Source organism: Solenopsis invicta, chromosome 8, assembly GCF_016802725.1.
Source record: "Solenopsis invicta isolate M01_SB chromosome 8, UNIL_Sinv_3.0, whole genome shotgun sequence".
Taxonomy (NCBI): domain Eukaryota; kingdom Metazoa; phylum Arthropoda; class Insecta; order Hymenoptera; family Formicidae; genus Solenopsis; species Solenopsis invicta.
In genome coordinates, this window is record NC_052671.1 from 582,382 (window position 1) to 595,000 (window position 12,619).

A 12,619-nucleotide genomic window follows, 5' to 3' on the forward strand; every position below is an offset into this window, starting at 1 on the left:
ACCACCGCGTCTCAGAAATGTGTCAACAGAAACATATCTATATTATCAAACGAGTACAAAAGATTTCTTTGTTTAGTTTGGTTTCAATTTTTCTTTAAAATGTTAAAAATTCAATTATGTTAAACTCAAAGAATTTTTTAAACAAAAACTTGAAAAATTATTCTCGAAATGTAAAATGTCAATGATGTTTCGATTATGTTAAAAACTAAAGTTGATGAAAGCTTTTCCTATCAAGTTTGTTTTAATAAAATTAAAATTAGCTATTATTGAAAGAAACTATTTAAATAAAAATTGAAAAGTTTTTTCTGAGCAAAAAAATTGAAGTCAATAATGATTGTTTCGAATGTAAAGGTTACTGTAAAATTGTATACAATGAAAAATTTTATTTCTAATTATATATTTAATAAATATGTGCATCTATTATAAATAACCTATTACATATCTCAAAAGGTACATACGGAAAAGCAACAGACGATTGGGGGTATAGCTCAGTGGTAGAGCATTCGACTGCAGATCGAGAGGTCCCCGGTTCAAACCCGGGTGCCCCCTCATAAAACTTTTTTTTTCTTATATACATATATTATAATTAAAATCATATTAAATGTTTATTATCCCAACTACTCTAATAAATTTACTCTAATAAATAATATAAACTAATATATAAATCTCTTAAAGTTTAACTTGCAATTATTTATTATCTGTTCATATCTTTCGTTTGCTTTTTTTTCAAAGGATAGAAATAAATTACTAGTATTTAATTTTACTCTTTACTTTTTATTAATTATAAATCAAACTAGTAAAAACTACAGCAAAAAATTTAAGCAAGTAATTTAATTTTTAAATAAATAAGGTTATACCTTATTTTTTCAAAAAATAAAAAAATAAAAAAATAAAATAAAATAAAAAAATTATTTTATTTTTTTAATTTATTGATTAAAACATAATACTCTTTTCATTTTATATAAAAATGATTTATTTATAATGTTGTAAAATTTATTTATAATGTTGTAGTTGATAAATTGTAAATAGATTACACAATGATCCTGCAGATTGTTTGACCCTTATATAAAATTATATCTAACAATAAAACTACAGGACGTTATGTAACAAACATATGTATGAAAACAATACACAATTAAATTCCTCTATTCTAAAAATATTTTTGTACATTTCTCCTCTTACAGTGCTCTCTTGCGATTTATATTTAAACAATTTTACATCCTCATATGAAATTATAGTAAATTATACATATCTTTTTTATTCAGTTTGCATTCAAAATTAATTAAATAAATGAGGACTAAGGAGAACTGTTAGGATAAATGAAACGCTTAATTCTAACAACTTTAGAATAGAGAAATTAAGTGTATAAAAAAATATATATATGTATAAAAAGTTATATATCATAAATTTAATTTTGTGCGTATTTGAATATTTGAAGATATTAATAAAAAAAAACAAGAGGTTCACTTAACATTAAAACACATAATATCTCTTCAAGTAGAAAACGTATTATGTGGGTACGTATTATTATCATTTCATATTTTTACGCTAGTATTGCTATGTTAATGGACTCAAAATTACTTCAATATTCTATTGGTAGAGTTGACATCAGTCTTCTATACTTTCTGTCAATATTAGAACAAATAAAAATATTAGATATAACTTGTCACAAATGGATTGTACCACCTCATATTTCGTTTTCTTAACATATTGAAATCCATCTTTTCCATTATATAATTCTAATATATTAACAGTTATCATATGTTGGTGCTTAATGTTATATAATGAGTAATATCTTAGTAATACTTGGAAGACTTAATAATATAACCATTATCAACTTACATTTTGCTATCCACAAATAAAAAAAAAACGGTTTTTGTGGAATATATACATATATATCATTTATGAATATTTGATTTAATAAGGCAACTTGTAAAACTTGTATAATATAAAATATTTGAACTAGCTTTTCGATATCTGTTTCTTTGCTCATAAACAAATATATAGTTATCTTGAGAAATCCTTTTTGTCACATATGACAATCGTAATGCAATGATGTCAAAGAGATTTCAATATTTACTTATGTCTAAGAAAATTGAAAATATTCCGCAATATGAGTCAGCATATCTTGAAATGCAGTAGAAGGCGTTGCACCAAATTTTTGTCTCCACAAATGCCTAGCAATGATATGTGAACCTGTTTTATGCGTAGCTTCTTGAACTTCCTCACAAACTTCAATGGCAGTTTGCCAAATTGTTCCTTAAAATATAGAAGAAAAATAATTGTACGAAAATATTTATATAAATAGAGAAACACATAAAGATATATCCCAATGTTATTAAAAAAAGTAATTACCGAGATTATTAACAAGTTTACTTTTACCAGGTGGATCATATTTTTGTAATTGTTCTACACTTATAATTTTATATTTTATAGATAGACTCTGTAAAGATTCATAATTGCAGCAACGAGCACGATTATTTGCTACTATACAACTTCCTGATGCTGCATGTCTCGTAATCTGCTCTAGAGCTTCTTTTACCATGTTACTTTTGTCGTCTCCTGTTTGTAACTTGTCAATTTTTTGTGGCTATAAATTTAATTCATACAATGTAAAATAAAATTCAAATAAAATGACATGAATTTTTATACAATATTCTCTTGTAATTAAAATATATTCCATTAAAATATTACCTCTGGTATAGCTTCAATCATATGTAACCATATGCGAGGTGGTACAGTTTTTGCTTCTGCGATACATATTATTGTTTGTGAATTATTATTACGTTTTTTAGTAGAATTTATATCTGGTTGATGCTCTGTCATGTAGCCACCAGGAAATTCATCCACAATTAATATTGCACCTTGTCCACCTAATAACCAATCATCTGGATGTTTTCTAACATAGATCGAGGAAACTTCGTCACATCGTTCATATGTCTTCCTAACCACGTGTTGCTTTACATCTGCAATAATATATACATATGTACTATATCTGATGCAATATAGCATTTTGATTATGGTAAAACATTTGTGACTTAACAAATATCCATGTTCATGTTTATTGTCTTCTTTTATCTTCATCAAGAAAGCAATAGGCATGCAAACATTGATATATCAATCAATTAATCAAGTTAATGCTCAGCATTATAAATGTTGGGTTTTGATTTATATAAATAGGAACCTAAATAAGAAGCGGTATCTTCACAAGGAATATTTTGACACCATCCCAGTATCAGTTGAAGGCACAATTTCAAATCACATTTTATTCCAAGGAAGAAAGAATTTTCCCTTATGGGCTGTTTTTGTGTACAATTAGGACAAGTCCAAACATATTTGTCAATGATTCGTGCAGGGCTCCATGTTAAATTACGTCCTTTACAATCCAAATTACGGCAATTGCAAGTTGTACGAATCAAACTCATTTCTTTCAACCAACTGCATAATTCCCCCTCGTGCCCTTCTTGTAGCATTGGTCGAACAGCAATGTCAAACAATCCACTTTGGTCGCTAAAATGTTCTGAACATGTTCTGTAAAAGTTTGTATTGCAAATTAAATGTAATATAATGGAATAATTCAATATATAATTAAACTGAGAATGACATAGCACTCTACTTATCTCGACAATTTATTTTCAAAAGCAAGCCCACATCGCAATCAACAAATGACATATAGTACAAAAAATTATATGTATAGTTATTAAAAATTCCACGATTTTTCATTTACCTTGAATTTTTGACCTTTGTGTTTTTCATCTTTGATTCTAAAATAATAGGCAGTACGTTTTGCCTAACACTATTAGCTTTGTGTCTAACAAATATGTAATAACGACGAATAAAAATTTGCTCACATTTAAACAAAAAAAGTGAACAAAAAAAAACAATTATAAGAACCTAACAAGAAACGATCAAATGACCGTGGCGGAGTCCATTGTCGTCTGTATATACATATATGTACATAAGATAGAAGTGCAACTCGCTGTGCGTTGGCATGTTGGCAACATTATACATGAAGCCGAAATGAAAGGCGCATGCGCGAAACGCCCTGTTTGAAATTGAACGCCAGATACCAATGGTCGCTTTAATGAAAATCATATTAAAATAAAATAGTTTATATTTGCTAAAAAATTAAAAAATTATATGGAGAATTCAAACTGAACTGAAACATTGATGTGCTGACTTACCTCTCAATCTTCCTTTCTTGTGATCTTTATCACAAAACTATGCATCTATCCGCACTCGGACTGATTAGCATTTTTATCTTGTAAAATTTATAGAACACATTTAAATTATCTACAATACTTTATGTATTCTTTTTTTTCGTTTTATTAAGAACACGGTTTACAAAGCAAAATCTTGTGATGGTGGAAGTTGTGGAGGCTGAAGACTATAATAGATCGAGTTAGTGTGTTGATACATTTTAACAAGGTTCCGAAAAGGTGAGTGCGGATATCGGCACATTAATATAAAAAGTACTCTTTGAGTGACAGCGTGAATGTTAGGCCGACACAATCATTCATTCGTTCATTCCTTCATTTACTCGTTTAGTCGGTCAGTTAGTCAATTCGGTCAATTTGTCGAACAGTTAGATAGTCAAACATTTTTTCTACGTATACGCTGCATGAATATACTGCACTTTCATATGTATGCACTTGAAAGCTAAATATATGATTTGTCTACACATAATTTTCTAATGGAAAACAGTGCAAACAATGATCATATACTGATATTATACAAAATGCTCTGTACAATATAAACAGATTATCGCTTGATGCAATAAACGTAGTAAAGCTATCTTCCTGTTAATATAGGTATGTACATAAAATAAAATCGATTTTTTTAAAACGTCAATTAATATCACGAGTTAGTCGACAGTCGATTATAATGTTATTAAACAACAATTTATGTGAATCATTAAGTATCACGCACAGACGCAACTTGTATTTATTTGATTTTTTAGTAAGTGCACTCGCCATAAATTTCACAAATTTTGTTTAATTTTCGTTTCGATAATCGTAACAAGAAGATAGCAACGGAAGAGCTCGTCAAGGAATATAGCATAAATGATATATTCGTATATAAGCAGCTTCTGTGATATTTCTAGGGAAATTTCTCACGCAAAGGCTACATAGTATGAAAACGCATCAACGTAGTATAAGAAGCGACAACTTTATTATGGATATTTGATTGCTTGTGTAATCAAAAGTTTGATGATAAAATTTAATCTTCAATGAAATTATTTTTTTATACGATCGCGACTGTCATTACTAACAATCCGTAAATACAGTTGGATCTTATAAAATATTTATGAACGAGATCGAGATATTCAAGAAAACAAGCACAATCACCCTTTTTTATATTTCAGATATATTGCGTGCATAGGAAGGCGCAGTTTCAAGATTTGACAACAAAAACTTTAATCACATCATATCCTACTCAGCCGATGAAAACGTTAACATATTACAACGTGATACTACTGTAATAACAGTGGCAAGTGGCAGATAAACAGACAGTTTGGCAGGCATGATGAACATAAAACCAAACATGTACACGTGACACTTAACCAGACTTTTCCCATTTACATTTTTCCCTCTTTTCCCCTCTTTATCTCCTCCCCCTTCCTTCCCCCCTCCCCCCCCCACACATGCACACATACACACACATATATACACACGCACGCATATTCAGTTAATGATCTCATTCTTTCTTCTGCTCTTCTTGCTTTCATTACTCTTATTCATTCCTATCTTCTATATCCACAAAGTCCTATAATAATATAATATAGGCTTTAGTACTCTATAATGTATGCTAAACTAGGACTACTACTACGCCGTCTAAACACGACGTAGCATTCTTAATTAATATTAGGAATATCGGCAGTGAAATTCCAATGACAGACGCGGCAGGCAGGCAATCAGTCCGGCAAAGTCTGTGGCACTTGCGCTGTTCCGGTGCGTAAAACAGATAAAACTGATTGTCGGGGTGCCCCGCACGTTTAATTTTTAACATTCAGTGTCGACACACGACTGCACGTAATGTCTACAGAGATAATGAATCAAAATTAGGGAGGGGGGGCACCCCACTGCTCGTACCGAGCAATCTTGCTTTTTTATTTCCACCATGGCACCTTCATCGTCATGTTCCACCGTTACTTGACATCGTCATCTTACTCTACTTTTTTCTTTCATTGAAAAATAATTTCTTTACAATACTTGGTGATGTTTCCACCGACGAATACAGATCGCCGCAATACCTTCGCTTGCTCGATTTGATCAGAAGCAAACCGATGCTGTGTTTGAATTGTCCGAAACGAAGATTACTAAGATTATAAATCACAAATGAAATCACAGACTTTCGTTGGTGGTTCGAATAGAGAGGGGCCGTACATTGCAATTAGAACAACGTTGTAGGCATTATCAGGAAAAGTTTGATGAGAGGCACGGGGAACTATTCTATTCCCCACTGCTTTTCATTCCCATCCATTCTCCTTGATCATGTGGGCAAGTTCGATTATAAATTTGCCCTCCTTATATTTCTGACTCGATTCGAATGCATGCTCCTAAAAAAAAAATATCATTAGACAATTAATGATCTTTTTTATTTAAAACTAATTTATAAGTTAACGGATAACTAACATATTTCCACCCTAAGGTGGTTTTGCAGCATTCGCAATAGATATCAGCGACAGCGTGCAGCCCAGTTAACAGAACTCGCTCCTCCGCGGGACCGCAACCTACGTTCACCCTACGTAACGTAATTATCATTTTTCCATTTCTGTCATATGTGTTCTGTGTTATATGTATACGTATCGATCGATGTTGACATAAAACACACAAAGAATACCTTCAAATATTACAAATATACAAACCATTACTACAAATTTGAAGGCAAACAAGAATATTTACTTCAATTTTATGTTTATTACAAAACTGTAAAACATCATGAAATTATTATACTGTTTCCAAATTATTGAATAATTTTAAGGATTTATACAAATTGAATTTGTAGCGTAGATTATGTGGAATAGAGAAAAATCTTATTTTTCATTTATATTCACACAATAACATTTCTACTGCGTTTTAGAGATTATAGTTCATATTATAAGAAACACGGAAAAAATATTGGCCTCAAACATTCTAAGGAAAACTTTGTTGCAATTTAATAAAAATATTATATTGATAGTTTAACAGGATAAAAATAGAGTTCTAGGACATCCTATATGTACGTATTATAAAGAGATGGTCAATGCCAAAGATCTCGAAGTTATTCTATTTTCGACACATTAGTTATACTTACACAGAATTAAAGAGATAGGCACGACCTTGACTGCCCTGGAAGGACTGAAAATGCAAAATGGACAAAATTTATGTCTATAATATATAAGAGATAAAACGAAATGCAGAGTTACGTCTATTATTAGTTGTTATGAAATTAAATATTTATATGATTTTAATTTGAGTGCGAATTTTTGGCTAAGATCTCATATCTCTCTGGGTTAAAGTTTTTTTTTAGAGATTAGCCAGAATATTATCGTTCTTTCTAGCTAACAAAATGTAAACAATAATAATAATCAGGTTCAAGTATTTTTGCCGTCAAACTGATTATAACGTTTGCACTTAAAAAAATTTTCATATTGCATAATATCCAATTGTTCGCAATAAGTAAATTGATAAAAAAAGGCAAATTAAAAAAAATCTTTTCAAAATAGTTTTATAATAACTTGTCTAGCCATTCACTGGATTATAATATTAGAAGCAAAAAATCATAAGAGTCTTTTCTTGTACTTGAAATGTAAACATTGAAATATAAATTAGTTTTCTTCTTTCTTTTATTAAAAAAAAAAAAAAAAAAAAAAAAAAAAAAAAAAAACGTATTGATATCTGAATTTGTTAAATATAGATTAGCAAAATATGGTGAGAAATTTGTTCGATCCGTCATGATCCGTCATATCGCGAGGGAGTAGTCGGAAAGTTTCAGATTGGAGAAGACCGCAAGAGATTATAGTATCGAAATGTGTAGCTTACCTTAGAGATGAGTTCGTCGTGATTGGCGAGATGAGCACGGCAGTGAATGCACGAGTAAGTGCGGTGACAGGAAGGTAGGTACGCTTGAAAAGTTTTCACCATGATGGCGTGTCCAAGCGGGCGAGAACACACTTCGCCCTTGCTTGCTATCCTCCTATCCTCTTGCCAGGTGTAAAGATACAGATCTCTTTCTTCGCCAAGAGATTTATCGGTTTATTATTATTATTACTTTTTATTATTTTTTTTTTTTATCTAGACGACACGAGACTGAATTTCTCCGAAACGCGGGGTGGTGGTGCGATAGTAGCCCCGTTCACCGCCGCTTCGTGCTCCGATCAGCTGTTGAGCTGGTTCAGACAGCGCCGGTTCGGGGACACCTGTCAAGTGAGAAGATTACGATTAAAACAAAGGAATGCAACGTCGCTTTTCATTTTCTATCGATTCTCGCTGCAACATTAGGCTCGTCCATCGTATTGCAGCGGGATTAAGCGAAACGATTACAGTGGAGCTACGTGTTAATCGTAACTGTAAATAGTAAAGCAAGTTTCTTGAGCATTAGAAGAAAATTTTATCACGTTTAACGGTCTACGCGATCTCAACGAAAAATTTGACTTTGTCGTCATACATATATGTATATGTATCGACAGTTTTAAATTCTCTCTATGTGAGGCTGCTGCCCGGAACACGTTAGTTCATTTTCGTCAATTTTTTTGCTCAAAAATTATCTTCTTATACCGTAAAATAATCTAATACCGTAAAATAAATTCCTTTTTTTGAAACGTGTGCTATGACACTAATTTTTTTTTTTTTCTTAAAGTGTTATATCTGAAAAGTATAACCTAAAATTTAAAAAATGTTAAAAATCTAAAAAGTTATAATTTTTACGTTTCTTTCGGTTCAATAATTTTTCATCACGTTCAATTTAAAATTTAACGTAATATAAAATTAATTCACATTTTATACTATTTGAAGAATGTTGAGTAATTTTTTTACTTTAAACAATCAATAGTTCAAAGTCAATGGGAGTCATTTTGATCCTATATATGTAATCTTAATAATACTTTACTGACAATGAGTGTGATCGTTAAGGATTAAATATATATCGAATGGGAGTGTATTGAATAGATTCAATAAAATGTTATTCATATTGAAGGCAAGTAGCAACGTAGCTTTTTACAGTAACGGTTTGACATTGGCTCGGGAAGCACTGTTATACATATAGCACGCTGCAATTTTCACGATACGCGCGTTCCGTGCCGACATCATATTGATCGTATCTTCGTGAATTACGCGAGGGATATTTGTTAGTGTCTGCCAGTAAATAGCATTAACAATGACATTTAAATTGGAACAATTAGAAGTAAGGCAAAAAGTGAATATAGCGCAGATTAATATAGCGCGACCGTTTCATATGAAACATTTGCTTTGCAAAATTCTTAATTTTGCAATCAATAAGTAGGCAATTAAATTTGCGTTTCTCTCTCTCTCTCTCTCTCTCTCTCTCTTGTAAAAAAAAAGGGGGGGGGAGCACAATGACAATTGCGGAAATGACGTTGAAAGCGAAGCAGCGTAGCTTCAAAGTCAATTGCATCGATGTACTCCATATCGACTGATATATGCCACCACGTGCTGGCGCGCGTTCAAACAAAGAGACAAGGACATTATTATGAATCGTTAAAGACAGAGGCTTCCTCTGTATGCGAGACGGGTAGATGCGCACTCCGCTTATTCTTCTTTATTTTAAAACGGATTAGAGACGCTTAATAAATGCTAATGAAACGTTCTCATAGAGACGCTCGCTAATCGAAACTGATGTTCCACGATGGATATTCCTTCGCGGAGATTCGATTCTTCTTGGCACTGGATCCGCGAGTATCCGCGAATATGTATTAGTGTACACTTCACTTTGACTTTGTTCGAAAGTGGCTCGAAAGAGTTTAGATCGCGAGCGAGTAAAGTGGCAGTTTTTGTGAGCGGTAATCAAACTCCATTGAGCGGAAGTGTCGCGGAGTCGGGTATCGGAATTCGCTCGAATTCCTAAGTACATATTGAATTCGATCCTTACTCTTACTGGCGTAGTCGCCAATGCTCAGCAAAAAGAGTACGAGAACGTATGGGAACGGGTTTCCTAACGGATGTCCGAGAACAAAGGGAGACGGGACTTTCGAGTCAATACACTAGTCAAGGTCATTGCTACTTATTGTAGACGCAACGGCGTCTTTTTTTTTACTCTCGTCGCGCAAGCACACGCGACGACGATTGGCTCAACGGCGAGACTCGGCGAGACTCGGCGAACTCTTTTCTTCGGCCGAGCTCTCGGCTTCGATTGAAAACGACTATAAACTCCTATGTAAAAGAAAATTATTTTGCTGCATATTTGCCATAGGCACTCGCACCGCCTTGATCAAAATTTTAGGGCGGCGAGATGATAAAATTACAAATTACTTTTTTTTTAATTTTTTATATTATCAAAAGTGTACAGAATATTTAATTTGAAAAAGAAAGTTTAACAATTTTTTTCTTTAATATATATAGAAAGTTTAAACACCAAATTTTATTTCGAATGCTTTAACAAATTTACCAGCAATAGCATTTAAATTTAATTTCATCGCTTCTCTCGTATGTACATACGTATGTACATTTCCGTGTAGTGTGCCCGATGAATGCGTAAAATGCCTAATTAGGTTATAAATTTATTCACAATTTCCACATTATAAAAAATATTCATTCATATATTTATTCAAAATTTTAGCTTTTCAAATATATTCATTTAAGAATATTTTATTGATTATTTCAAAAATATTCATTTATTTGTGAACGTTTTATGATTATTTCATATTCATTCACACTATTCCTATGTATGTATATACAATGTCATGCTTAAAAAATTTTAACGATATTGCGTCATAGTACGTGTATTTCGTAAATAAATGAATAATCTCCTTAAAGAAGAAAATGAACGTTTGGCTGTACACGTAGTTATAGAAATTGTGAAAATTAATGTTATTAACTTGCCCAACTCTGGTAGCAAATCCGTTACCTATATATCGTTCCTATTGTAGCAAACGAACTACATCAGCAAAATTCGTCATAGCAGTCATTGATGTCAAACTTAATTTTCTCTCTCGTAGAATGTCAGCATTCAACACGTTGCGATGCAAAATTAGTCGCTGTCAATGTGTCCGAACCAATATACCCAATGATTACATGTTGAAATGCATCATCTCTCAAAATGAATTTTTCTGCTTTCATTAAAAATGTATTAGGGAAATTATTTGCAGTTGTTAAAGAACAAAAGAATAAAAATTATTGGGAAAATGAAAAATGTTCTGCCCCCTTAGTCGGCGCCTGTGATAGTATTTATAACTCAATTTTTCACTCTTTCTCGCAATCGATCTTGTCGGATGTATCAAATTCTTTTTGGTACGTAATAATTTCTATGATGAACAAAATTGATCGTCAAACGTTTTCATTGAACACAAAAATTAGAGCTCAGACAAAAGATTCAAATTACACTGTATGATCGATGTTTGAATATTTTGAAATAAAAAATGAGCAGATTGAATCTTTTGGATAGTTCGGACAGTAAAAAAGATTGGAAATACAATAATGCATGGGAAACAAAGGAATAGTCTTTCATGAGTCATTGGCTGCGTTTAACAGGAAAAGCAGCTTTGCAAGATGACTATTGTAAAATTTTTCAATATTACTGGCTTATACATTCAGATCCGGCAGGAGGGAGAAAACCAATCAAAGAATTTTATAACAGTAGTCTTTTTCTTTTCTACATATTGATGTATTAACATGTAAAAAAAATGTTTAGTGTTCAAACTATTGTACAATGATTTCGAGTTTTTGGATCTAAAGTGAGTTTAAATAGTTGAAAAAAAAAGGTTCGAGTTATTTGACGTTCAATTTTACGATTCAAACTGTTCAAACTATTCAATATCTCACTTGACGTTTTCAAGCATTAAAAAACTATAGCACTACAAAAATTGGTTCCTAATGAATAAGTCTTAGGCCGGTCGAACAGAAGTGAATGAGGGGTTGACGACCGAAGACCGAAGTAGGGGGCTTTGCCCCCTAAGTTATTTATAAACTGCCTTCTATACAAGAGAATTTACCCGAGTCGTAACCCCTTCACCCCGCATTAGCTACATTACAAACGAGGATCGAATGGGCGAGAGCCATTGCTCTCGTCGCAAACGTTGTCGCAATACACTGATTACGGCGTAGGGAAGGATAAGGTGAGGAGAAGATGGTCGATTGAGCGGAAAATTATTAAGGATTCCGAACAAATTATCGATTTCGATTTAAATCAGAAATATTAAGTATAATTTTGTATTTATACATTTTTTACACTTAAATAATGTAAATTCTACAAATAAAATAATTATATTATTAAATTTAATTAAATTGTTTTCTTAGATCTGATGAAAAAAATCTGATTATCTTGAATATATAGAAATAGTCTAACAATAAATATTTTCTAAAACTGCAAAAAAAAATCACTTCATTTATGTAAATATACATATAATACTTGAATTGAGAAATTTTTAACTTGACAGCAAGTAAATAAGCTACTATGATTCAGC

The 12,619-nt window shown here is 31.8% G+C and overlaps 2 protein-coding genes and 1 non-coding gene across 4 annotated transcripts in view; 1 reads left to right on the plus strand and 2 right to left on the minus strand.

The window, feature by feature from the left end:
- Positions 1 to 477: 477 nt before the first annotated feature.
- Positions 478 to 549, plus strand: Trnac-gca. The gene has a single exon. It is a non-coding gene; the product is annotated as a tRNA-Cys (tRNA).
- Positions 550 to 949: 400 nt separating this feature from the next.
- On the minus strand, positions 950 to 4,326 carry LOC105192883. Of its 2 annotated transcripts, XM_039452983.1 has the most exons (6): positions 4,185 to 4,326; positions 3,728 to 4,079; positions 3,185 to 3,531; positions 2,695 to 2,966; positions 2,356 to 2,590; positions 950 to 2,259 (listed from the first exon to the last, which is right to left on the minus strand). In XM_039452983.1, exons 2-6 carry the CDS (start codon positions 3,754 to 3,756, stop codon positions 2,087 to 2,089), a joined length of 1,056 nt encoding a protein of 351 aa, XP_039308917.1. In that variant the 5' UTR covers positions 3,757 to 4,079; positions 4,185 to 4,326; the 3' UTR covers positions 950 to 2,086. The 2 variants fall into 2 exon arrangements, with proteins under 2 accessions (XP_039308917.1, XP_011155469.1); XM_011157167.3 differs by lacking the exon at positions 4,185 to 4,326 and having other exon boundaries at positions 3,728 to 4,164.
- Positions 4,327 to 5,150: 824 nt separating this feature from the next.
- Positions 5,151 to 12,619, minus strand: part of LOC105192882 (protein yippee-like 1) — a 12,004-nt gene continuing 4,535 nt past the window's right edge. The window contains exons 2-5 of the mRNA XM_039452985.1: positions 8,025 to 8,401; positions 7,297 to 7,340; positions 6,636 to 6,744; positions 5,151 to 6,559 (exon numbers count right to left, since the gene is read on the minus strand). Of these exons, the coding sequence (XP_039308919.1) occupies positions 6,470 to 6,559; positions 6,636 to 6,744; positions 7,297 to 7,340; positions 8,025 to 8,126 (345 nt within the window). The 5' untranslated portion in view covers positions 8,127 to 8,401 and the 3' untranslated portion in view covers positions 5,151 to 6,469. The remainder of the gene's footprint in view (positions 6,560 to 6,635; positions 6,745 to 7,296; positions 7,341 to 8,024; positions 8,402 to 12,619) is intronic.